The 23,577-nt window shown below is 42.7% G+C and overlaps 1 protein-coding gene across 1 annotated transcript in view; it reads right to left on the reverse strand.

Moving 5' to 3' along the window:
* Positions 1-269: 269 nt before the first annotated feature.
* vwa5b1 (von Willebrand factor A domain containing 5B1) overlaps positions 270-23,577 on the reverse strand; it is a 226,085-nt gene continuing 202,777 nt past the window's right edge. The window contains exons 19-22 of the mRNA XM_060852285.1: positions 18,610-18,684; positions 3,675-3,735; positions 1,425-1,548; positions 270-1,022 (exon numbers count right to left, since the gene is read on the reverse strand). Coding sequence (XP_060708268.1) covers positions 270-1,022; positions 1,425-1,548; positions 3,675-3,735; positions 18,610-18,684 — 1,013 coding nt within the window. The remainder of the gene's footprint in view (positions 1,023-1,424; positions 1,549-3,674; positions 3,736-18,609; positions 18,685-23,577) is intronic.

Consider the following 23,577-nt stretch of genomic DNA (forward strand, 5'->3'; position numbering starts at 1 on the left):
AAATACTGCTTTAATTATCAGAACAATTCAATAAAACCAACCCAATGATATCAACCCTCTCAACAATGCAGACTGACAGTGAGGGTCAATACAGAACGCCCCAGCCTGGACCAATGCACTCACAAACTGAGGGATGTCTTCAAAAGAACCATAAGGCCAAAGTTAGTGTAAACCTTAGGCCAGTTATTAATAATTTAATGATTTCTAAATTTGCAAAGAAAGTTGTTAAGAAAGAAGATTGAGAATTCAGCTATACTGAGGCAAAGCATTTAAACACTGTTTGGGTTGTAGCACAACATATTCAGCTGCAGGTTTTCATCCCAATGCCTTAACAGAACAAATAGCTGTCTGGCTGAAGCTTTTACAGTGGCCAGTTCACGACCCTCTGGTATAACCTGTGTATCCAGCCACATACTGGCCTTTGCAGCCACCAGCTCCCACTCAATGAAATAAGCAGCAGAGCTGTGCTCCAACCAGGCTAAGGCAACAGCTGTGGACCAGACTGTTCCCTCTGGATCCGTGAACTGTTGAAGGTCAATGGAAGTTGTTGAGAATGAAATATCACTGCTGTCTGTTTCAGACCCTCTGCCACTGTCAGTCTGCAGAGCACTAGATGCCTCAGGATTTCCTGGAGATGAGAATCGCCGCACAATTACAGTTGGAGGGAGAAGGTCGGGACTGCCACTCATAACCTTGGATTGGATTTCAACTAAACTGCTTGAAAAGTGACGCGGTCCTAACTGTTCTAAACCACCTCGGCATTCCTCCAATCCCAAATAATTCAATGCTGCCAGTTTCCCAGTTTCTTTCTGACGGAAAGCTTCTCTGGTTCCATTCTCTCCATCACGCTGCACTGCTCTTTTATCATGGAAAGTACTGCAATGACCACGAGAGCCGGGACTGGTGTTTGATCGATGACATGTAAAGGGTGAGGTCCATTTCAGCTGCTCCATGGGAATATTAATGGCTTCACAAAAAGCCAGATTAAGCAAGAAAGCTCCCGATGCCAACTGCAAATTAATCTGAAGAATGCAATGATATCACTATGTCATTATAATATTTACTGCACTCGAGACGGACAATTTCATTCAATTCATAACAGCATGAGAGCTTAAATTGAGAGAAAATCAAAAGTTTCTTAATTTTAAGTGTTAATTATATACATTGAATCTACAATTAGTTGTTCAGAGTTTGGAAACGTTATTGAAAATAGGTTATTTGGAAATGAGTTAATTTTGACTTTTCTATTTGCGCTGAATGAAAAAGCAAAAGCTCTACACTGATTAATCTGCTTCAACAGAATCCAAGATACTTCTTAACGCTATTCTGGAGGATTTATCACTTTTAAACAGTTAGTATCTGTTAAATAAAATAAAAACATTTTTTCAACAGTAGAAATAGTGAAATAGAATGTTGCTACTGACCAGTGGTAGGTAGTCATTGTTGTCAGTCTCTGGCTCACAGGCAGACTCGCTCACCTTACTGGCTGATCTGCACAGAAACCCTTTTGCAGCTTGAGTCAATATTCGGGTTTTACCAAGGTTCAACCTTCAATAAAATATTTTTTAAAATCTTCAAAATTCCACTACTCATTGGCTGGGAGATTATAAATGACACCATCTAGATTATAAGCAATTTCTCCTTGAATTATTTCTTGCAAATATCTGTAAATTAATTTGCTTTTACACAGTATATTGCACCAATCTTTAAGTATTGTTATTGAACCGAATAGTATGTTTGAAACAACTGATAATAAGATACTTTTGAACTTTTCTATTATGTGAGTGTTGCAATTTTTAAAAAAAATTGAATATCTTACTTCATTTGTGGATCTTTAATGAAATAAAATCAAGCATTTAAAAGTGATTGTAGTGATTAGAACAAGGTTAGCCAGGTGGATCTCATAGGATAGGAGCTCCTTAATTGGGGCTGTTAATCTGGTCTAACCAGGGAGCCCTGGCTGATAGATATAAACAGGAGTGTCAGAGGTTCTATTCAATCCAGGAGCCAGCTCTGAGCTAACTGGGTCAGTGTCACGTACTGTGCATTTGTAGATAAAGGGTGACCTGGTGATGGGATACTAGCTTCGATGAGTTATTTCAGTGATGTGACTGAGACCTCAGTTTAATATTAGGGTGAACAGTTTAAATTAAACTAAAAACTGCAAGTCTAACAATGTAAAAATTCTAATGAACTGTCAATAAGGCAACATGATCATCAGAAATGAGGCTCCTGGACTATTTCTCCTATCATCCAGAACCAGATAATTTGTTACGGGTTCATTAAATTTTGATTTTGCAAAAGGTTACAATTAACTTTAATGCTTCCAAAAATTAAAATGCTTTTATGAAATAACATGTCCATTCAATAAAATTCCATGCACATGATTTCAAATATCTCCTCAATACCAACCTACCTCAAGGTTCTTTATATTTTGTGTAATCTTTGCTGCTTTCTCTCCAAAAGCATTGATACATGGACAGAAAACTATTGGTTGTTAAGCCTTTAGTTTTTCCCATAAACCTACCATCCAATCTGCACATACAAAGAAAGACCCTGTCTCACTGGGTCTCTGTCCTTACTGCCTGTTCATACAGCTTCAAATTGTGAAGATGATCTCCCAGTGCTGATTAAATATAGTAACCCATCTCTTGGTCGAGAGGCATTAAAGTCTTCCTTTCTTTTGGTTTCATGGAATGTGGGTGCCAATGGCAAGATCAGCATTTGTTACTTTTAATTCAAAAGGACAGTTTCGAGTTAACTGAATTGGTGTGAGTGTGGAATCAGATGTAGTCACAGACCAGCTTCCCTCCAGGAGTTTAGTGAACTGAAATAACATAATTGTGATATTTTCAGTCACCCATTACCAGCTCTAGTTTTCTTTTCAGACTTGTCAATTAAATCCACCAGCTCCTGGGGTGGGATGTGAACCCAGGTCTCCAGAACTTTAGCCTTAGCCTCTGGAATACAAATCCAGCAGCATTGCCCCACCATCTGCCACTTTGTCAGTCTTACTCTGAGGGTGCCCTCTCTGCACTTTGTTCTCACAAGGGTTGCACCTGCAACCATGAAGAATAACAGAACAAAAACACTGGGGCTTTAAATAGATATCCTTCTTTTCTAATGGACATACAATGCAATATAAGCAGCTTTCAGCCTGAGAATTAGACAGAGGAAAATTATTTTGTTCAAAATGCCTGTAGTCATTGTTTAGCACATTCTCAGGTCTGTTAAACCACTAATTTCCTGAAGATCCAGTCATTTTAGTTTAAGTCTCTTTGATATCTTTCATACATCCATCTGGTTTGAAATCCCGAAAGAACAGAACATGGTGAAATGACACAACAGGTCAGACAGCATCAATGGGGAGAAACAAATCTGCAATCTTTCCCAGTTGTTAATCCCTGTTTTAATGTCTCCACATATATTTGAGTCCTCAGTACCCTGACCAGGGTAGCAGCAATGTCTGTCTGAGTTTTGGGCTGGACACATTCTTTGGATAAAGTTTTCTCTGTAAGTGAGCCTTTGCTATCTGAATTGGGTGTATCCAACACTATTAAATATTTGATTTCCCTGCACTAACACCCTTTGCTTAATGAAATGCAAAATAGACACAAGAAAGAAAACAAGATGATAAGTTTGAATTAATAGCACAATTGTCACACTTCGAGTACCTCGTAGTAAATAGGCTTTCTGCAGAACGTTGCGATGAAACTGAAGGGCTTCTCACTGATGCTAAAAGAAGGAGAGATAACATGATCAGAAATAATTCAAGATTAAGTATTTCTTAAGTTACAAAGTTTCTTTTCCACAATTCTGAATATGTATGCTATTTTGCTGATAAACCTTAGGTACTTATAGAGCATTGTCAAGATGACATTCTTCTTCCAGTTTCTTTCAGGAGAGGGAAGAGAATTATACAGACACTATGAGGATTTCTTAGATTGGGATTCAAGTTTATGTTAATTAATTCTAATGATGCTTCAAAGTCCTCACAACAATTGAAGTTCAATGAGGCATTTAAAACAAAACTGAATGGTTATTTTAAAAGGAACACAATGTAGAATTACAGGGAGAATACAAATATAAGCAACTCATTTGGAGATTCGGTAGAAACACAATCACAGAATTATTACAGTGCAAAAGGTGTCCATTCAGCCTCCACCAACTCCATTACCCAGCACTAATCTCCTGCCTTTCCCACTAGCCTTGCACACAATTACTATCCAAAGATCCGTCCAGTGCCTAAATGAACCTGACATCACCACATTTCCAGGCACTGCATTCTAGAACATTTCCCAACACTTCTTTAGTTCCTTGATGCAATATGATGCTCACATTCTGACCCTTTTATTTTCTGGTAACAATCAGCTCCATCCTGCAATCCTACCTTCTCCTTCACCTTTGATTTTAGTTTCCATGAAACTGACCCCCTGCACACTATTTGGTTTAAAGCCTTATCTACAGGGAGAAAATGAGGATTGCATATGCTGGAAATCAGAGTCGAGAGTGTGGTGCTGGAAAAGCACAGCTGGTCAGGCAGCATCCAAGAAGCAGGAGAATTGATGTCTTGGGCGTAAGCCTTCATCAAGAATCCTGATTCCTGTTGAAAGACTTAGGTCCAAATCGTCGATTCTCCTGCTCTTTGGATGTTGCCCTCTGGCTGTGCTTTACCAGCACCACACTCTTCGAGCCCTATCTACAGCCCAATTTGTCTGCATTCTGGTCCCAACATGATTCAGGTGAAGCCCATCCCATTGGAACAGTTCTCTCGTTTCCCTGTAGTGGTGAAAGCCAGACCATAACATATAAAGAGCAGAATTAGGTCATTCCAACCATTGAGCCAATCAATCGTGGCTGATACATTTCTCCAGCCCATTCTCTTGCCTTCTCCCCATAACACTTGATCCTCTTACTAATTAGGAAACCTATCTATCTCGGTCTTAAATACACTCAATCACTGGCCTCGCAGCCCTCTGTTCCACAGATTCACCGTCCTCTGGCTGAAGAAATTCCTCCTCATCTCCGTTCTGAAGCATTGTCCCTTCACTCTGAGGATATGCCCTTGGGTTCTAGTCTCTCCTTCTTGTGGTAACACCTTCACATCCACTCTCTCCAGGGCTTCTCAGTATTCTGTAAGTTTCAGTCAGATCCACACTCATCCTTCAAAACTCCGAATACAGACCCAGAGTCCTCAGCTACTCCTCGTATGACAACCCCGTCATCCCAAAATCATTCTTGTAAATCCCCGTGGACCCTCTCCAAGGCCAGCACACCTTTCCTTAGACATGGGCCCAAATCTGCTCACAGTATTTCAAATGCTGCCTGACTAGAGCCTTACACAGTCTCAGTAGTACATCGCTGCTCTTGTATTCTAACCATCTTGAAATGACTACTAACATTGCATTTCCCTTCCTAACTGCCAATTGAACCTACATGTTAACCTTAAGAGAATCCTGACCTAGGTTTCCTAAGTCACTTTGTGCTTCAGCTTTCTGAAGCCTTCCCCATTTAGAAAATAGTCTATGTCTTTACTCCTCCTACCAAAGTGCATAACCTCACAATTTCCCACATTATATTCCATCTGCAAATTCTTTGTCCACTCTCCCAGCATATCCAAGTCCTTCTGCAGCCTCAATGCTTCCTCACATTATCATTGCCCCTCCACCTACCTGCAAACTTAGCAATAATGCCCTCAATTCCTTCGTTCAGATCATTAATAGAACTGTAGGACCAAAGAAACAATACAGAACTCAAGGGTGCCATTTGACCCATCTTGCCCATACGACCAAAAGGCAATCCCAGATCCCTTTATAAACCCATACCCCTGCATTTTACACCATTTAAGATCCAGGTAATTTTTAAAAGAGTGTAGGGTCTTTGCCTCCACCCCTAACTCAGACCGCAAATTCTGACCACACACCACCTTCTGCATAAAAATGTTTTTCCTCATCCAACCCTGGCAACTTATCAACTTTTAAGGATTCCAAATCCGCAAGCACTTTCTCTCATTATGATTTTTTTGTCCAATATTTCACATGAATGTATAATATGAATTGTTGCGGATCCAACACAGCAGAATTCCACTAGTAACCAGCTGCAATCCTGAAAAAGCCTCCTTTATTCCCATCTGCAAGTCAACCAATCACTCAATTACTCATACAAGTAATTCATTTCTAACACCATGGGCTCTTAACATATTTAGCAGCCTCCTGTGTAATAGGGTTGGGGGGCGGGGTTGGTATTGGACAGGGTTGGGGGGGTGCGGGTGGTGGTTTTGGATGGGGTTTGGGGGGTGGGTGGTGAGTTTGAATCGGGTTTGGGGGGGCGGGTGGTGGTTTTGGATGGGGTTTGGGTGCGGGTGGGGGGCAGTGCTGGAGGGATTGTGGGTGGCGGGCAAAGTAGGAGATGGGTGGGGCAGTGTTGGGGCGGTGGGGAACGGTGTTGGATGGGATTGGGGATGGGCGAGGGGCAGTGTTGGAGGGGCTGTGGACAGTGGGCGATGTTGGGGGTGGGCAGGGGGCAGTGTTGGATGGGATTGAGGGTGGGGGGGTGGTGTTTGATGAGGTTGAGTGGCAGTGGGCAGGCGGTCTTGGACAGGTTGGGGGGGCGGTGTTGGACGGCGTTGGGGAAGGGGTTCACACGCGGAGTGCTGCTGCCTCATCTCCTGAACGGGGAGAAGACTTTAAAAACTCCAAGCCCCAGAGGAAAGACATTTAATCGATTAACCAAATAATTAATTATCTGAACAAAATAGTGTAGGCTCATCTCATTCGGATAATCGAGGTTCCTCTGTACAGCTAAAATATCAATAAAAGAAAGAGGATTTGGTATAACTTTAACACTATCGGAAAACCTCAATAATCTACTATTCTGTTAACAGCCAAATAGTATCTGTTCCAATATAGTAACAGCCCATTAACACATTCATGGCAAAGGCAAATTCAGTAAAATGGATTGTATCATGTGCAATGTTTCTCTAGTCCAGGAGAGAGAGAGAGAGAGAGAGCGAGAGAGAGAGAGAGAGAGAGGGAGAGAACTCAAATATTTTGCTGTGGTAGGGAGAGACATATGGCAGCTTCAAAGCCCCAATAATTGCTGAAAACTAAATTAAAATCCTGCTTCTGTGGGAGCTGATTCCACCTGTTCAGGCTGCTTCTATTTTTCCAACTTAAAAAAAAGACCCAAGGCCTCACAAACTGCTTACTTTATTGGCTTGTAACAGACTGCTTGGTATTTCTGTCTTAACCTCTTTTCATTAAAAAATGGACAAAATACACCTCTTAAAGCCATAGTATCATCATATAATGGACTCTAAAACTTCACCATTGACTGAGGTCAGGCTAAGTGACCCATAGTTTCCTATACTCTGCCTCACTCCCTTCTTAATCCCTACATTAATCATTTTCCAGTTTCTGAGACTATCCCTGACTCCAGTCATTTCTGAAAGACTACCACCAATACCTCTACAATCTTCTCAGTTATCTCCTTCTGAACTCTGGAATGTAGATCATCCACCTTCAGGCCTTTCAGCTTCCTCAGCACCTTTTGATGACCAATACACTCACCTCTGCGCCTGACTCTCTTGAAGTTCTGGAATGCTGCTGCTGTCTTCCACTGTGAAAATTTATACAATGTATGTATTGGGTTCCTCCTCCATTTCTTTGTTCCACATTACTGCTTTACCAACCTCATTTTCCAACAGGCTAGTGTCCACTCTTGTCTCTCTTACTGTTTTTATGTCCTAAAAAAGCTCTTGCAATTTTCTTTGACATTAGTAGCTAGTTTACTCTGATTTTTCATCTTCTCCACTACCTGCCCCCACCCCCAACTTTCCTTTGCTTTTATCATTAGCCTCTTCTGGTTTTTACTTCCCAATCCTCTGACTTCCCACTAATCTTTACTACATTAGATGTTTTCTCTTTTGATTTTATAATGTCCCTGACTTCCTTTGTCAGTCCTTTAGTATGTTTCTTACTCCTTGGGATGAATTTATGCTGTGTCTCCTGAATTAATCCCAGAAACCTCTCATTTCTAGTCTTTCCTGCTAGGCTCTCTTTACAATTAACTCTGGCTAACTCCTCCCTCATGTCTTTGCAGTTACCTCGACTCAACTGTAGTACAGTTACACCTTCTCCATCTCAAACTGCATGATGAATTCTGTCATATTACAGTCACTGCTTACTAGGGGTTCCTTCGTCTTAAATTCCCCAGTCAAGTCTGCCTCATTAGGAAATGAGGTCACCACAGGAAATGACATCTCTAATCCAAGGAAACCCAAACATATAAATAGAAAGCAGGATACATCGCAGTGCTTTGTCTGGAGGCTCAATGAAGATGTTACCTAGTATGGTGATGAAACATCTGAAAATGAACCTTCCAGCTCAGCGAGCAAACCTACATCCAGTAATAGAAGAACTACCTATATTCATGTAAAACACCACCTGACAATAGACCAAGATAAACACAATGGGCTGAAGGGCCAATAATGACTGTGCTGTAATAATTCTGTGATACAATGAAGCTTCCACTTGACATTTCTGCCAATGATCTGCTGTAGATCACAATACATTCTTGTGATGGCACGTATGCGCTTGGGAAGGGAGAACTATATTTTATCCATGAGTGATGATCCCTTTAAGAGCTGGTTTCTCCAGCATCTCACATGATGTGCTGGACACGAAAAAAGATATTTCCCTTGGGGCCAGTCCAGAACTAGAAGGCACAATTGCAAACTTAGTGATTGGCCTTTTAGGACAGAAGTGAGGGGAAACCTCTCTCAGAGCATTGTGCAACTTTAAAGCACTGCATCAGGAGGGGTTGGTATTGAGTATTTTTTTAAAGTAGGGATAGATTCGTGTTAGACAATGAATCAAAGGTTATCAGGATAGATGGGAACGTGGAATTGAAATAAAAGCATTTCAACCATGATCTCACTGAGTAGCAGAGCAGGTTTGAAGGGCTGAATGGCTTCTTCTGCTCGTATCCTGTGTGTTTCATCTCTGGGAAAAAAAAACTCCACTAAACAATCATATCACCAACCTTCCCAGGGAGTTAAACATTCGGGAAAAGAGGTAAAGAAGTTACATATCAGGTTATCAGGTTCCTGGTTTAAATTGTTTAATCTTTAGGTTTTAGAGCATGTGGGTGATAGAAGAGAAAATATCTCTCTCAAACAGAGAGAAGGTGGAATTTAGTGTGTTGGCTAAAAGGGTTTATGAACTTAAAAAAGTCGATGGATATTAGAGCCAAACTGAACCAAAGTGGGGACACTGATTAACTGAGTAAAGCCTGCAATTGTACAACTGCTGGAAGAGACGTAAACAGACAACTTTGCCAGATCTGAGTGAAAAGCCCAGGTGATATCAACCTTTACTCAAATCTATGAAACATCAAGCAGCCCAAACAGTTAGTCTTTCAGTTTTTAATAAGCATCTGCCTTGAGGATGTAAGTTTAATATGTGCTTGAGGAAATGTGTTTAAAAAAGTTCAGTTTAAATTATAGGTAACTGAGTACTTCTGTTCACCTCAAACTATTAATAGCTTTAACATAACCGATTATTTAAAACAGATTTTAATTGTTAGGACTCATAGTCTTTGATTTTGCAACAGCAAAATTATTTAAATTTAAACTATGAACCTTGTGTCTTTATTCTTGTAGCAAATAGTTGGGTTTATGAACTGGCAAAAAGCAAACATGTTGTGTGGAAAACCATAACTAACTAACTGAGCTATCTCAAACAGTTAAAAAAAACTGGAAAGAATAAAACTGCATCAATCTAGGCATCAGAAATGTAAAGGAGAAAGTGAAGACTGTAGATGCTGGAAATCAGAGTCGAAGTGTGTGGTGCTGGAAAAGCACAACAGGTCAGGCAGCATCCGAGGAGCAGGAGAGTCGACGTTTCAGGGATAAGCCCTTCATCAGGAATGGGTGGACAGTGGCCCAAGGAGCTGAGAGATAAATGGGAGCGGGAGTGGGCCTGGGGGGAAGGTAGCTGGGAATGCAATAGGTAGATGAAGGTGGGGGGGTGAAGGTGATAGGTCAGAGCAGAGGGTGGGGCTGATAGGTGGGAATGAAGATGGATAGGTAGAACAGTTCAAGAGGGCGATACCGAGTTGGAAGATTGGATCTGGAATAAGGAGGGGGAGAGCAAGTGGGGAAATTGGTGAAATCCACATTGATCCCATTTGTTTAGAGCATCCCCCTTCCACCTCATCAACCACCAGATACATCGCATCATCCTCCGCCATTTCTGCACCTACAAATGATCCCTCCTTACCTCTATCTGCATTCTGGAGATCATTCCCACTGAGCCTCCATTGTTATGTCCACACCCCTCACCAAACCACCCTCCACTCCCGGCACCTTTCCCTGCCACCGTAAGAAGTGCAAAACTCTGCACTCACACCTCCTCCCTCACCTCTGTCTAAGGCACCAAAGGATCCTTCCACATCCAGCAGAGATTTACCTATACTTTCACACACGTCACCTACTATGTTTGTTGTTCTTGGTGTGGTATCCTCTACATGAGGGAGACAGGACACCAACTTAAGGAACATTTCAGAGAACATCTCTGGGACACATGCTAAATAGCTCCACCACCCTGTGGCTAAACACTTTAACTCCCCCTTCCACTCCACCAAGTATGTACAAGTCTTGGACCTCCTCCATCGCCAAACTCTAGCCGCCCAATGCCTGGAGGAAAAACGCCTCATCTTCAGCCTTGGGACCCTGCACCCACATGGAATCAATGTGGATTTCACCAGTTTCTCCAACCCCCTCCCCCCACCTTATCCCAGATCCAACCTTCCAACTCAGCACCACCCTCTTGACTGTCAATAGACAATAGACAATAGGTGCAGGAGAAGGCCATTCAGCCCTTTGAGCCAGCACCACCATACATTATGGTCATGGCTAATCATCCACAATCAGTATCCTGTGCCTTCCTTATCTCCATGACCCTTGATCCCACTATCTTTAAGAGCTCTATCCATCTCTTTCTTGAAAGTATCCAGAGACTTGGCCTCCACAGCCTTCTGGGGCAGAGCAGTCCATGTCCTACCTATCCATCAGAAATGTGAAATCAGCAAGTTAAAGCATGAATTCCTGTAATTCGATTGGTTGAGTGCTTTAAGTTTGAATTTCTTTCTAAATGTTAACATTACAAACAGGATTAAAGCAATAGTAAGGTAGAGAAGATAGTCTAGATACGGTGCTTCAAAGGCCACCACTGAGAGTAGTTTGGTGGCACCACTAGTGACAAAGCTGGCTGGCTCCTTCTATCCATCAAACCTGCAGCAGGTTGAGAGGTAAACAGCCATCGCTTTACCTTGGCCTTCCCAACCCGCCTATCACTGACAGTGTGAGTAAGAGTGACCATCGCACAATCCTTTAATGGAAACAGAGCTCCCACTTTCCCACTGAAGGGACTCTCCATTGTGATTTATAGTATTATCCCTGAAAGAAAGGGATTGATTCAAAAGAGTTCTGGTGGAAGGTCAAGATTAGTTTTGGCATTTTGATTTTAGTTTTGATTCAACGAGATTTAGTAACTCAAGTCTGGGCTTCCATGAGGTGCTGTGGGCCATCAGCAGCAGCAGAATTGTACTCCAACACAATGTATAATCTCATGGCCCAGCAGAACCCCCACTCAACCATTCCCATCGGGCCAGGGGATGGAGGCTATGCCAGAAGCAGCACCAGCTACACCTGAAAATGAGGTGTCAAACTGGTGAAATAGCAGCTCACAATTACTAAACAGCAGAAGCAGCATGTCGGAGACAAAGCTCAGAAAGCCATCCAAAGCCTTGACCTCTGGAGAGGTCACATTGAAATGCGACTGCCTGGAGCTCCCCTTCAAGTCAAACACCATTTGATTTATGGGAGATGGGAACATGTTGGTAGTGTCACTGGACTGGTAACTCGATGACTCAGGCTGTTGGGAATTGAACCCACGTCCCGAAATTTTAACAAAAACAGAAATTGCTGGAAAATCTCAATCTTCTTCTTCAAGGCTAACCGGACCTGAAACATTAACTCTCATTTCTCTCCATAGATATTGCCAGACTTGCTTAGATTTTCCAGAAACTTCCATTTTTGTTAAAGCTCTGGGAATATGGGTTCAATTCCCACGATGGTACCTGGTGCAGTTTGAATTTAATCAATTTGGAATATAAACATAACGATAGTCTCAGTAACAGTAGCTATCAAACTACCATCAATTGTCATCAAAAACCCACTACACTTTACTCATTTCTGATTGACAATAATGTTGTTGACTTTTAAATGCTCTCTTCAATGACTGAGGAAACCAATTAGCTCACAGATAATTAGGGATAGCTAACAAATGCAGACTTTGAAACACTAAAGTCCCTTTGAGGTGGAGGATGTCTCCGGTTTCCACTAACCTCAGTGGTATTTTTTATGCTACAAATTATTAGGTAAGGAATTTATGTGAAATAAACTATGAACAAAACACAGAAATGCTGAAGATTAGAAATAAACGGCTGCATCCTGTTGGAAGTTATGAAACTGCCGTTTGTTGAGGGTGGTTTAAATTCAGTATTCAAAAATAATTGAAATCTGATCTACAGTAAGATCAAATGTATGTCAATATTCCGACGAGGGAAGGGGCCATATTGGACCTGGTGTTGGGGAACGAGCCAGGCCAGGTGGTAAAAGTTGTGGGGTGGGATTTCTTTGGGAACAGTGACCACAATTCTGTAAGTTTTAGAATACTCGTAGATAAAGATGAGAATGGTCCTAAGGGAAGAGTACTAAACTGGACCAAGGCCAATTATATCAAAATTATTGTGGTTCTGCTCGCCGAGCTGGAAGTTTTTGCTGCAAACGTTTCGTTCCCTGGCTAGGGAACATCATCAGTGCTGTTGGAGCCTCGTGTGAAGCGCTGCTTTGATGTTTCTTCCGGTATTTATATTGGTTTGTTCTTGCCGCTTCCGGGTGTCAGTTTCAGCTGCAGTGATTTGTATGTGGGGTCCAGGTCGATGAGTCTGTTGATGGATGTTCTTGCCGCTTCCGGGTGTCAGTTTCAGCTGTAGTGGTTTGTATATGGTGTCCAGGTCAATGTGTCTGTTGATGGAGTTTGGGGATGAATGCCATGCTTCTAGGAATTCTCTGGCTGTTCTCTGTCTGGCTTGTCCTGTGATGGTAGTGTTTTCCCAGTCAAATTCATGTTGCTGGTTGTCTGAGTGTATGGCTACTAGAGATAGCTGGTCGTGTCGTTTTGTGGCTAGCTGATGTTCATGGATGCGGATTGTTAGCTGTCTTCCTGTTTGTCCTATATAGTGTTTTGTGCAGTCCTTGCATGGTATTTTGTAAACTACGTTAGTTTGGCTCATGCTGGGTATTGGGTCCTTTGTTCTAGTGAGTTGTTGTCTGAGCGTGGATGTTGGCTTGTGTGCTGTTATGAGTCCTAAGGGTCGCAGTAGTCTGGCTGTCAGTTCTGAGACGCTCCTGACGTATGGTAGAGTGGCTAGTCTACTAGGACTAGCCACTCTACCATACGTCAGGAGCGTCTCAGAACTGACAGCCAGACTACTGCGACCCTTAGGACTCATAACAGCACACAAGCCAACATCCACGCTCAGACAACAACTCACTAGAACAAAGGACCCAGTACCCAGCATGAGCCAAACTAACGTAGTTTACAAAATACCATGCAAGGACTGCACAAAACACTATATAGGACAAACAGGAAGACAGCTAACAATCCGCATCCATGAACATCAGCTAGCCACAAAACGACACGACCAGCTATCTCTAGTAGCCATACACTCAGACAACCAGCAACATGAATTTGACTGGGAAAACATCACTATCATAGGACAAGCCAGACAGAGAACAGCCAGAGAATTCCTAGAAGCATGGCATTCATCCCCAAACTCCATCAACAGACACATTGACCTGGACACCATATACAAACCACTACAGCTGAAACTGACACCTGGAAGCGGCAAGAACGTCCATCAACAGACACATCGACCTGGACCCCACATACAAATCACTGCAGCTGAAACTGACACCCGGAAGCGGCAAGAACAAACCAATATAAATACTGGAAGAAACATCAAAGCAGCGCTTCACACGAGGCTCCAACAGCACTGATGATGTTCCCTAGCCAGGGAACGAAACGTTTGCAGCAAAAACTTCCAGCTCGGCGAGCAGCACCACAACAACAGATACCCGAGCTACAAATCTTCAGTCAGATTTTATATCAAAATTAGGCAGGAGCTGGGAAATGTGGATTGGACACAGCTATTTAAAGGGAAGTCCACATTTGAGATATGGGAGGCTTTCAAAGATAGGTTAAAGATAATGCAGGATAGGCATGTCCCGTTGAAAGCAAAGGATAGGAAGGGCAAGATTCCTGAACCATGGATGACAGGAGAAATTGTACGACTAGCCAAGAGGAAAAGGGAAAGGTACATTAGGTCTAGGCAGCTAAGAACAGAACAGGCCCTGGAAGAATATTGGGAGATTAGGACTAGTCTTCAACGAGGAATCAAGCGGGCTAAAAGGGGTCATGAAATAACTTTAGCGAGAGAATTAAGGAGAATCCCAAAGCATTTTATTAATATATAAGAAGCAAGTGGGTAACTAGAGAAAGGATTGGTCCACTAAAGGATAACGAAGGAAGGCTGTGTGTCAAACCTGAGAGAATGGGTGAGATTCTGAATGATTACTTTGCATCAGTGTTCACTGAGGAGAGGAACATGGTGAGTGTTGGGATTAGAGATAGAAGTTTTATTAGTCTGGATCACATTGACATAAGTAGGGAAGATGTGTTGGGTAAGCTAGAGGCTATAAAGGTGGACAAATCCCCAGGACCGGATGGGATCTATCCCAGGTTGTTGAGAGAGGCGAGAGAGGAAATAGCTGTGACCCTAACAGAAATCTTTGTGGCATCCTTAAACACAGGTGAGGTGCTGGAGGACCGGAGGGCTGCTCATGTTGTCCCCCTGTACAAGAATGGTAGTAGGGATATTCTGGGTAACTACAGACCAGTGAGCCTGATGTTGGTGGTGGGAAAGATGCTGGAGAAAGTACTGAGGGATAGGGTCTATTTATATTTAGAAAAGAATGGGCTTATCAGTGATGGGCAACATGGTTTTGGGGAGATCATGCCTTACCAACTTAATAGAGTTCTTCAAGGAAGTGACCAAGTTGATAGATAAAGGAAGGGCTATTGATGTCATATACATGGGCTTTAGTAAGGCGTTTGATAAGGTTCCCCATGGTAGACTAATGGAGAAAGTGAAGATACATGGTGTGCAGGGTGTTCTAGCAAGGGGGATAAAGAACTGGCTGAGCAACAGGAGACAGAAGTTGAAGGGAGTTTCTCAAAATGGAGAAAGGTGCCCAGTGGTGTTCTACAGGGATCAGAGCTGGGGCCACTTTTGTTTGTGATATACATAAATAATCTGGAAGAGGGCACTGTTGGTATGATCAGCAAGTTTGCAGATGACACGAAGATTGGTGGAGTAGCAGAAAACATAAGGGACTGTCATAGAATACAGGAGAATATAGATAGACTGGAAAAGTGGCAGATGGATTTCAATCCTGAAAAATGTGAGGTGATGCATTTAGGGAAGTCTAATTCTAGAGCGAATTATACAATGAATGGAAGAGCCTTGGGAAAAGTTGATGGGCGGAGAGATCTGGGAGTACAGATCCATTGTACCCTGAAGGTTGCTGCACAGGTGGATAGAGTGGTCAAGAAGGCATATAATATGCTTGCCTTCACTGGGCGGGGTATTGAGTATAAGAGCTGGCAAGTCATGTTAAAATTGTGCAATACATTGGTTCCGTCACATTTAGAATACTGTCTACATTTCTGGTCGCCACATTACCAAAAGGATGTGGACGCTTTGGAGAGGGTGCAGAGAAGGTTTATGAGGATGTTGCCTGGTATGGAAGGTGCTAGCTCTGAAGAAAGGTTGAGCAGGTTAGGTTTATTTTCACTAGAAAAAAGGAGATTGAGGGGGGATCTGATCGAGAGTTACAAAATCATGAAGGGTATAGATAGGGTGGATAAAGACAAGCTTTTTCCCAGGGTGAAGGATTCAATAACGAGAGGTCACGCTTTCAAGGTGAGAGGTGGAAAGTTTAAGGGGGATACATGCGGTAAGTACTTCACACAGAGGGTGGTGGGCGTTTGGAACGCGTTGCCAGCAGAGGTGGTAGAGGCAGGCACGGTAGATACATTTAAGATACATCTGGACAGATGCATGAGTAGGTGGGGAGCAGAGGGATACAGATGCTCAGGAATTGATTGACAGGTTAGACAGTACATTTGGATCAGCTCAGGGTTGGAGGGCTGAAGGGCCTGTTCCTGGGCTGTACATTTTCTTTGTTCTTAGTTCTTTGTTCTTTGCAAATGCTGGAAATCTGAAACAAAAGTGGAAATTGCTGGTGAAACTCAGCAGATTTGGAGCATCTGTGGAGAGAGAGAGATTCTTTACTGAATCCAGTGACTTCTCTGAAGAAGGGTCACTGGAGTGAAACATTGTATCTGTTTTCTCTCTATGTTAAATGCTGAAATTTCCTAATCACCTTGTTCAGAGATGTTATCGTACACTTCTGGAACCGGTGGTGCTTGAAGGTGAAAGTGAGGACTGCAGATGCTGAATGTGAAGCTGGAAAAGCACAGCCAGTCAGGTAGCATCCGAGGAGCAGGAGAGTCAACAGCTCGGGTATAAACTCTTCATCAGGAATGTGTGTGTGTGTTGAGAAATAAATAGGGGAATGTAGGGCTGGGGGAAAGGTGGCAAGGAAGATGGACACGTCGGACAGTTCAAGAGGGCGGTGCCGTGTTGGAGGGCTGGATCTGGGATGAGGTTGGGGGTGGGGAAATGAGGAGACTGGTGAAATCGACATTAGCTCCATGTGGTTGGAGGGTCCCAAGGTGGAAGATGAGAAGTTCTTCCTCCAGGCGTCGGGTAGCTTTGATTTGGCGGTGGAGGCGGCCCAGGACTTGCATGTTCTTGGCAGAGTGGGAGGGGGAGTTGAAGTGGTTGGCAGGTCAGTGGGATTGTTTAGTGTGCGTGACTCAGACATGTTCTCTGAAACATTCCGCGAGTTGGCATCATGTCTCCCCAATGTAGAGGAGACCACATCGAGAGCAATGGGCACACTTTAACCCAAGCACCCTGCCTGAGAGATGGGTAGATTGTATTATTCTGTGGTAATACCAGGCCCAAACACTTTAAATTTCAATCTGTTGGGACAAGTTATAGTAAAAGACTGTTCTGCATTTCCCTTAGGACCAAGGAGGACACTTTTTAATTATTCTCATTGGTCAAAGTCTTGGAAATTTCAGCACCATGGCCCAGATCCAAACTATGACTACTGCTTGCCTAAATTGCATTTATGATGACACAATACAAGGGATGCTGTAAATCTCAAACATGATTGAAAAGATGAAAATATTTGATGATTTGGTAGCATTAGGAAGAAAAAGAGAATCAGAGAATAGTAATAACAAAGAGAGGCTCTTTGTGCTGTCATGTCTGAGCTAGCTGTCAGCTAGCTCCACTCTCTATAGTTCTGCAATGTTTGTCCCATTGTTTTCTCTCTCCCTGAAATATAATCAATTTTTGACTGTCAGGGTGATGTTAATGGATTAGTATTGCAGAGGTCCACTACAAATGCTATGGGGGTAAGGGTTCACCTGACAGCTGATAGAATTTGAATTAAATTAATAAATATAGAAATAAAAGCTAGTCTTAATGGTAACCACTGAACTATCATCAATTTTTATAATTACCCAATTGTTTCTTTACTAATCTTAACAAAAGAAGGAAATCTACCATCTTTACATTGTCAGGTTTACATATGAATCCAGACTGTAAGCAATATGGTAGACTCTTTATTGCCTGCTGAAGAGGCTAGGCAAGTTACTTAGTTCAAGGACTTGTCAATGATGCTCACATCCCATGAAAGAATAGGGACAAAAATTATATTTGCCTGAAAGGAGTTGTATCAGAAATTAATCCCTTTACCAGGACCATGGGATCATGTTGCAGCTGTACAAAACTCTGATCCGGCCGCACTTGGAGTATTGTGTACAGTTCTGGTCACTGCACTATAGGAAGGATGTGGAAGCTTTGGAAAGAGTGCAAAGGAGATTTACTAGGATGTTGCCTGGTATGGAGGCAGGGGGGTGGGGGGAAGGTCTTATGAGGAAAGGCTGAGAGACTTGAGGCTGTTTTTGTGTGAGAGAAGGAAGTTGAGAGGTGACTTAATTGAGACATTTAGGATAATCAGAGAGTTAGATAGGGTGGATAGTGAGAACCTTTTTGAGAGGTGATAGATATAGGACGGATGTCAGAAGAAGTTTCTTTACTCAGAGAATAGTAAGTGCATGGAATGCCCTGCCTGCAACAGTAGTAGACTCACCAACTTTAAGGGAATTTAAATGGTCATTGAATAAACATATGGATGAAGTTGGAATAGTTTGGATTTGATGGGCTTCAGGTTGAATTCACAGCTTGGTGCAACATCAAGGGCCGAAGGGCCTGGACTGCACTGTAACATTCTATGTTCTACTAGGTCAGTAAGTATTCATTCAAGAAATTTCTTGGCCTTACCATCGGTGAAGCTGTATCTCTCCCATCCTGAAGAGGGTGAGCTACTACAAGGGGATTGACTACTGTTCTCCATTGCTGAAAAACATACAAAAACAGTTTTATACATTAAAATGTTCAAAAGCATTAGTCAAAAGAATTATGTGGACTTGGCAATGATTCAGTGGACACAGTCAATTCGGAGTGATCTTGCGAAAGTGAGTCATTGTGATTGTTGGAGGTCAATCATTTCAGCTCCAGGACATCTTTCAAGTTAGTATCCTTGGGATGTTTGCTGATGCTTGTACAATGTTCAGCTTTCACAAATCATTAGATATTGAATCAGCCCATTTCCAAATCCAATAAGACCTGAACAATGCCTAGGCTTGAGCTGATAAATTCCAAGAAACATGTGTATCACAAAAGTGCCAGGCAACAACCACTTCCAAGTGGAGTGAATCTAACCATTATTCATTGTCAATACTATCACTGATCCTCCACTATAAATATCCTGGGGGTTACCATCGAACAGAAACTGAACTGACTAGCCATACAAATACGTGGCTATCACAGCACATCAGAGGCTGTAAATTATGTGACTCATCTCCTATCTCCCCAAAGCCTGTCCATCACAGAACATAGAACAGTACAGCACAGTACAGGCCCTTCAGCCCTCAATGCTGTGCCGGTCTTCTATCTTACTCTAAGATCAGACTGACCTACACACCCTTCATTGTACTAACTTCCATGTGCCTATCCAAGAGTTGCTTAAATGTCCCTAATATCTCTGACTTTACTACCGCTGCTGACAGTGCATTCCACACACACTTACCACACTCTGTGTAAAGAACTGACCTTTGACATCTTCCCTAAACCTTCCTCCGATTACCTTAAAATTATAGCCATTTCCACCCTGGGAAAAAGTCTCTGGTTATCCACTCTATCTATGTCTCTCATCACCTTGTACACCTCGATCGAGTCACCTCTAATCCTTCTTCACTCCAATGAGGAAAGCCCTAGCTCCCTCAAACTTTCTTCATAAGACATGCCTCCAGTCCAGGCAGCATCCTGGTAAATCTCCTCTGCACCCTCTCTAAAGCTTCCACATCCTCCCTATAATGAGGCAACCAGAACTGAACACAATATTCCATGTGTGGTCTAACCAGGGCTCTATAGAGCTGCAACATAACCTCTCGGCTCTTCCATTCAATCCCCCTACTAATGAATGCCAATACACCATAAGCCTGCAATCAACCTGATCTACCAAGGTGGCAACTTTGAGCGATCTATGGACATGGACCCCAAGATCCCTTTGTTCCTCCACACTGCCAAGAACCTTGCCTTTAGCCCCATATTCTGAATTCAAATTCGACCTTCCAAAGTGAATGACTTCAACTTTTCCAGGTTGAATTCCATCTGCCACTTATCAGCCCAGTTCTGCATCCTGTCAATGTCCCGTTGCAATATATAACAAGCCTCCACACTATCTACCCTCCACCAACCTTTGTGCCATTGGCAAACTTACTAACCCACCCTTCCATTTCCTCATCCAAGTCATTAATAAAAATCACGAAGAGCAGTGATCCCAGAACCAATCCCTTTGGAATACGATTGATCATCGAGCTCCAGGCTGAATACTTTCATTCAACTACCACCCTCTGTCATCTATGGGCCAACCAATTCTGTATGCAGACTGACAGGTTTCCCTGTATCCCATGCCTCATTACTTTCTGAATGAGTCTACCATGGGGAACATTATCAAATGCTTTGCTGCAATCCATGTACAGCACATCCATTGCTCTACCTTCATCAAAATGTTTTGACACATTCGCAAAAAAATCAATAAGGTTTGTGAGGCATGACCAGCCCCTCACAAAGTCATGTTGACTAATCAAACTATGATTTTCCAAGTAATCCTAAATCCGGTCTCTCAGAATCCTCTCCAACATGTTGCACACCACAGACATAAGGCTAACTAGTCTGTAATTCCCAAGATTATCCTTATTCCCTTTCTTGAACAAGGGAATAACATTTGCCATCCTCCAATCGTCTGGCACTACCCCAGTGGACAGTGAAGATGCAAAGATCATTGCCAAAGGAACAGCAATATCTTCCCTCGCTTCCTGTAGTAACCTAGGGTTATATCACATCTGGTGCAGGGTATTTATTTATCCTTACGCTTTTCAAAATTTTCAGCACATTCTCCTTCTTAATATCAACCTTTTCTAGCATATCAGTCTGTTTCACATTGTCCTCAGAAACAGCAAGGTCCCTTTCAGTAGTTAATACTAAAGCAACGTATTCATTAAGGACCTTCTTTGCTTCCTCTGACTCCAGGAGCAAGTTCCCTTCACTATCCCAGATCCACCCTAACCTCACTGTGGCCATCCTCTTGTTCCTCACATAAGTGTAGAATGCCTGAGGGATTTCCTTAATGCTACCTGCTAAAGTGTTTCATGTGCCTTCTAGCTTTCCTAAGTCCATTCTTTAGTTCCTTCCTGGCTAGCTTGTAACCCTCAAAAGCCCTGTCTGATCCTTGCCTCCTCAACCATAAGTGAGCTTCCTTCATCTACAAGGCACAAGTCAGGAGTATGATGGATTACTCCTCACTTGCCTGGATGGGTGCAGCCCCAACAACACTCAAAACAGATACCATTCAGGACAAAGCAGTCCACATAATTGGTACCCCATCCACAAACATCCACTCCTTCCTCCAATAATGCTCAGTAGCAGCAGCGTGTACTAATGACAAGATGTACTGCAGAAATTCATTAAGGCTCCTTTAATAATATCTTCCAAACCCATGATCACTACCATCTAGAAGGACAAGGGCAACAGACACATGGGAACATCACCTCCTGCAAGTTCCCCTCCAAGCCACTCACCATTTGACTGGGAAAAATATTGTGGTGCCTTCATTGTCAATGAATGGGCACTCCCACCCCCTCAAGACTTTGATCCAGTTTAATGAGCAGCCCTTGGACATGACTGAGCAGACATCTAGTCACTGTGTCTGCAGCTCCCCAACTAACAGTACACAATTCTCCAGTGTATTCAGAAATCTATCGATCTCTACCATACACACACACACAACTGAGGTTACACAGCCCTCTGTGGCAAAGAAATCCAAGCATTCACAACCCTCTGAGTAAAACAATTTATCCACATCTTCAATCAAAGTGCCACACCCCTAATTTGTAACTTATTTCCTGAAAATAATTTTATACTAGACTCCCAACCAGGCAATAAAGTGCGCTAATCCTGCTACTGCAAATTGCAGCATTGCTTCCAGATACCTGTGATTTAATACTCTGCCTGGAAAACACATAAAAAAGCATCAAGGTTATGTCTGCAATCTATCTGCGAGCTATTTTTAAGTGATTTCTTTTGGGCAATTTACTGATGGTGACTCCTTCCATGAGACAGGGATCTCACTCTCACTTTTTGCTAGTTTGAGTCCACAAACCTGCAAAAGAAGCGAATCTGCTGACAGCTAATGTCTTTCATCAAAATAGATTGATGCATTTTGGACGGCTGAAGCCAGACCATTGTTAATTTGTTAAGCGATTGTCCCAAATATCACAAAGAAACGTGATTCGCTGCCTCACGATTCATTTCACATTGCTATACCTGTTAAATGACCCACCCAGATATATATAATATATATATACATCAAATCCATTTAATACATATTCTCAAATTGGGAAAAATTGGCTTTCCCTTACCCCAGGCTGTCGTCTACTTTAACAAGAACTCTGGCCCTCATCTCCTTCGGGATTAATAGTTAAATCTCGGCAAGTTTAAGGTGAAAGACGCACTAAACAAATTGTATCTTTTTCTTATCCTTTAAATACTTTGATTCCTCAGCAACAAGACTTGGGAAATGACTAGAAAAAGGTAATTTTGACTGAGCAGAATAACTGGAGAGAGGAGGTTGTGGGATGAAGTCTCTAGGAACCAGTCCAATGAGAGTTCTTCCAATTGCCCAATCCTATACCTCTCCCCTGTCTTCGATTTAGCCTCCCACACACCCAGCAGTTTCTTCATCACAAAATTCTGATCCCAGTCACTTACCATCCCAGCATGAGCTGGATTTCTCTGGTGGCAAGAAATGTTGTTACTGACCTACCCCAAGGTATCCCTCTGTTCACAGGATGGGGGGGGGGGGGGGGGCGCTACTGGCAGCATCTAATGTACATCTTAGTTGTCCAAGAGAAGGTGGTAATGAACTATCTTCATGAGTACAACAGAGTGACCAGCTAGACCACTTCACAGGGCAGTTAGGAGGCAAATATTGCTGTGGGTCTGGAGTCACATGTAGGCCAGACCAGGTAAGGGCAGTGGAGGCGATAACCTTATTGTATTATTGCTAGACTATTTATCCAGACACTCAGCAAACATTCTGGGGACCCAAGTTTGAATCTTGCCATGGCAGATGGTGGAATTTAAATTCAATAAAAACAATATCTGGAAATAAAATCTACTAATGACCATGAAACCATTATTGATCATTGGGAAAGTCAGTACTCTTCCATGATGAACAATATTCCAGCACTGAGCGTAGCAAGGGTACAAAATGTACTCTGGGTGGGGGATTTTGTAATCCACCACCAAGAATGGCTCAGTACCAGCAGTTACCAATCAAGTGGTTGGGTCCGAAAGGATATACCTGCTCGACTGGGTCTGCAGCAGATGATGAACCATCCAACAGGAGGGAAGAACATACCTGACCTCATCCTTTCCAATCTGTCGGCTGCAGGTGTATCTGTCCTTGACAGTATCGGTAAGAGAGACCACTGCACAGTCTTTGCAGAGACAAAGTCCCACTTTCACATTGAGAATAACCTCTATCATGTTGTGTGGCACTGTTACCACACTAAATGAGACAGACTTCAAACAGACCTAGCAACTAGGGATTTGTCAGCCATGAGCTGCTATGGGCCATCAACACAGCAGCAGAATTGTACTCCAGCACAATCTGCAACCTCATAG

This window comes from Hemiscyllium ocellatum, chromosome 37 (genome assembly GCF_020745735.1).
Source record: "Hemiscyllium ocellatum isolate sHemOce1 chromosome 37, sHemOce1.pat.X.cur, whole genome shotgun sequence".
Taxonomy (NCBI): Eukaryota; Metazoa; Chordata; class Chondrichthyes; order Orectolobiformes; family Hemiscylliidae; genus Hemiscyllium; species Hemiscyllium ocellatum.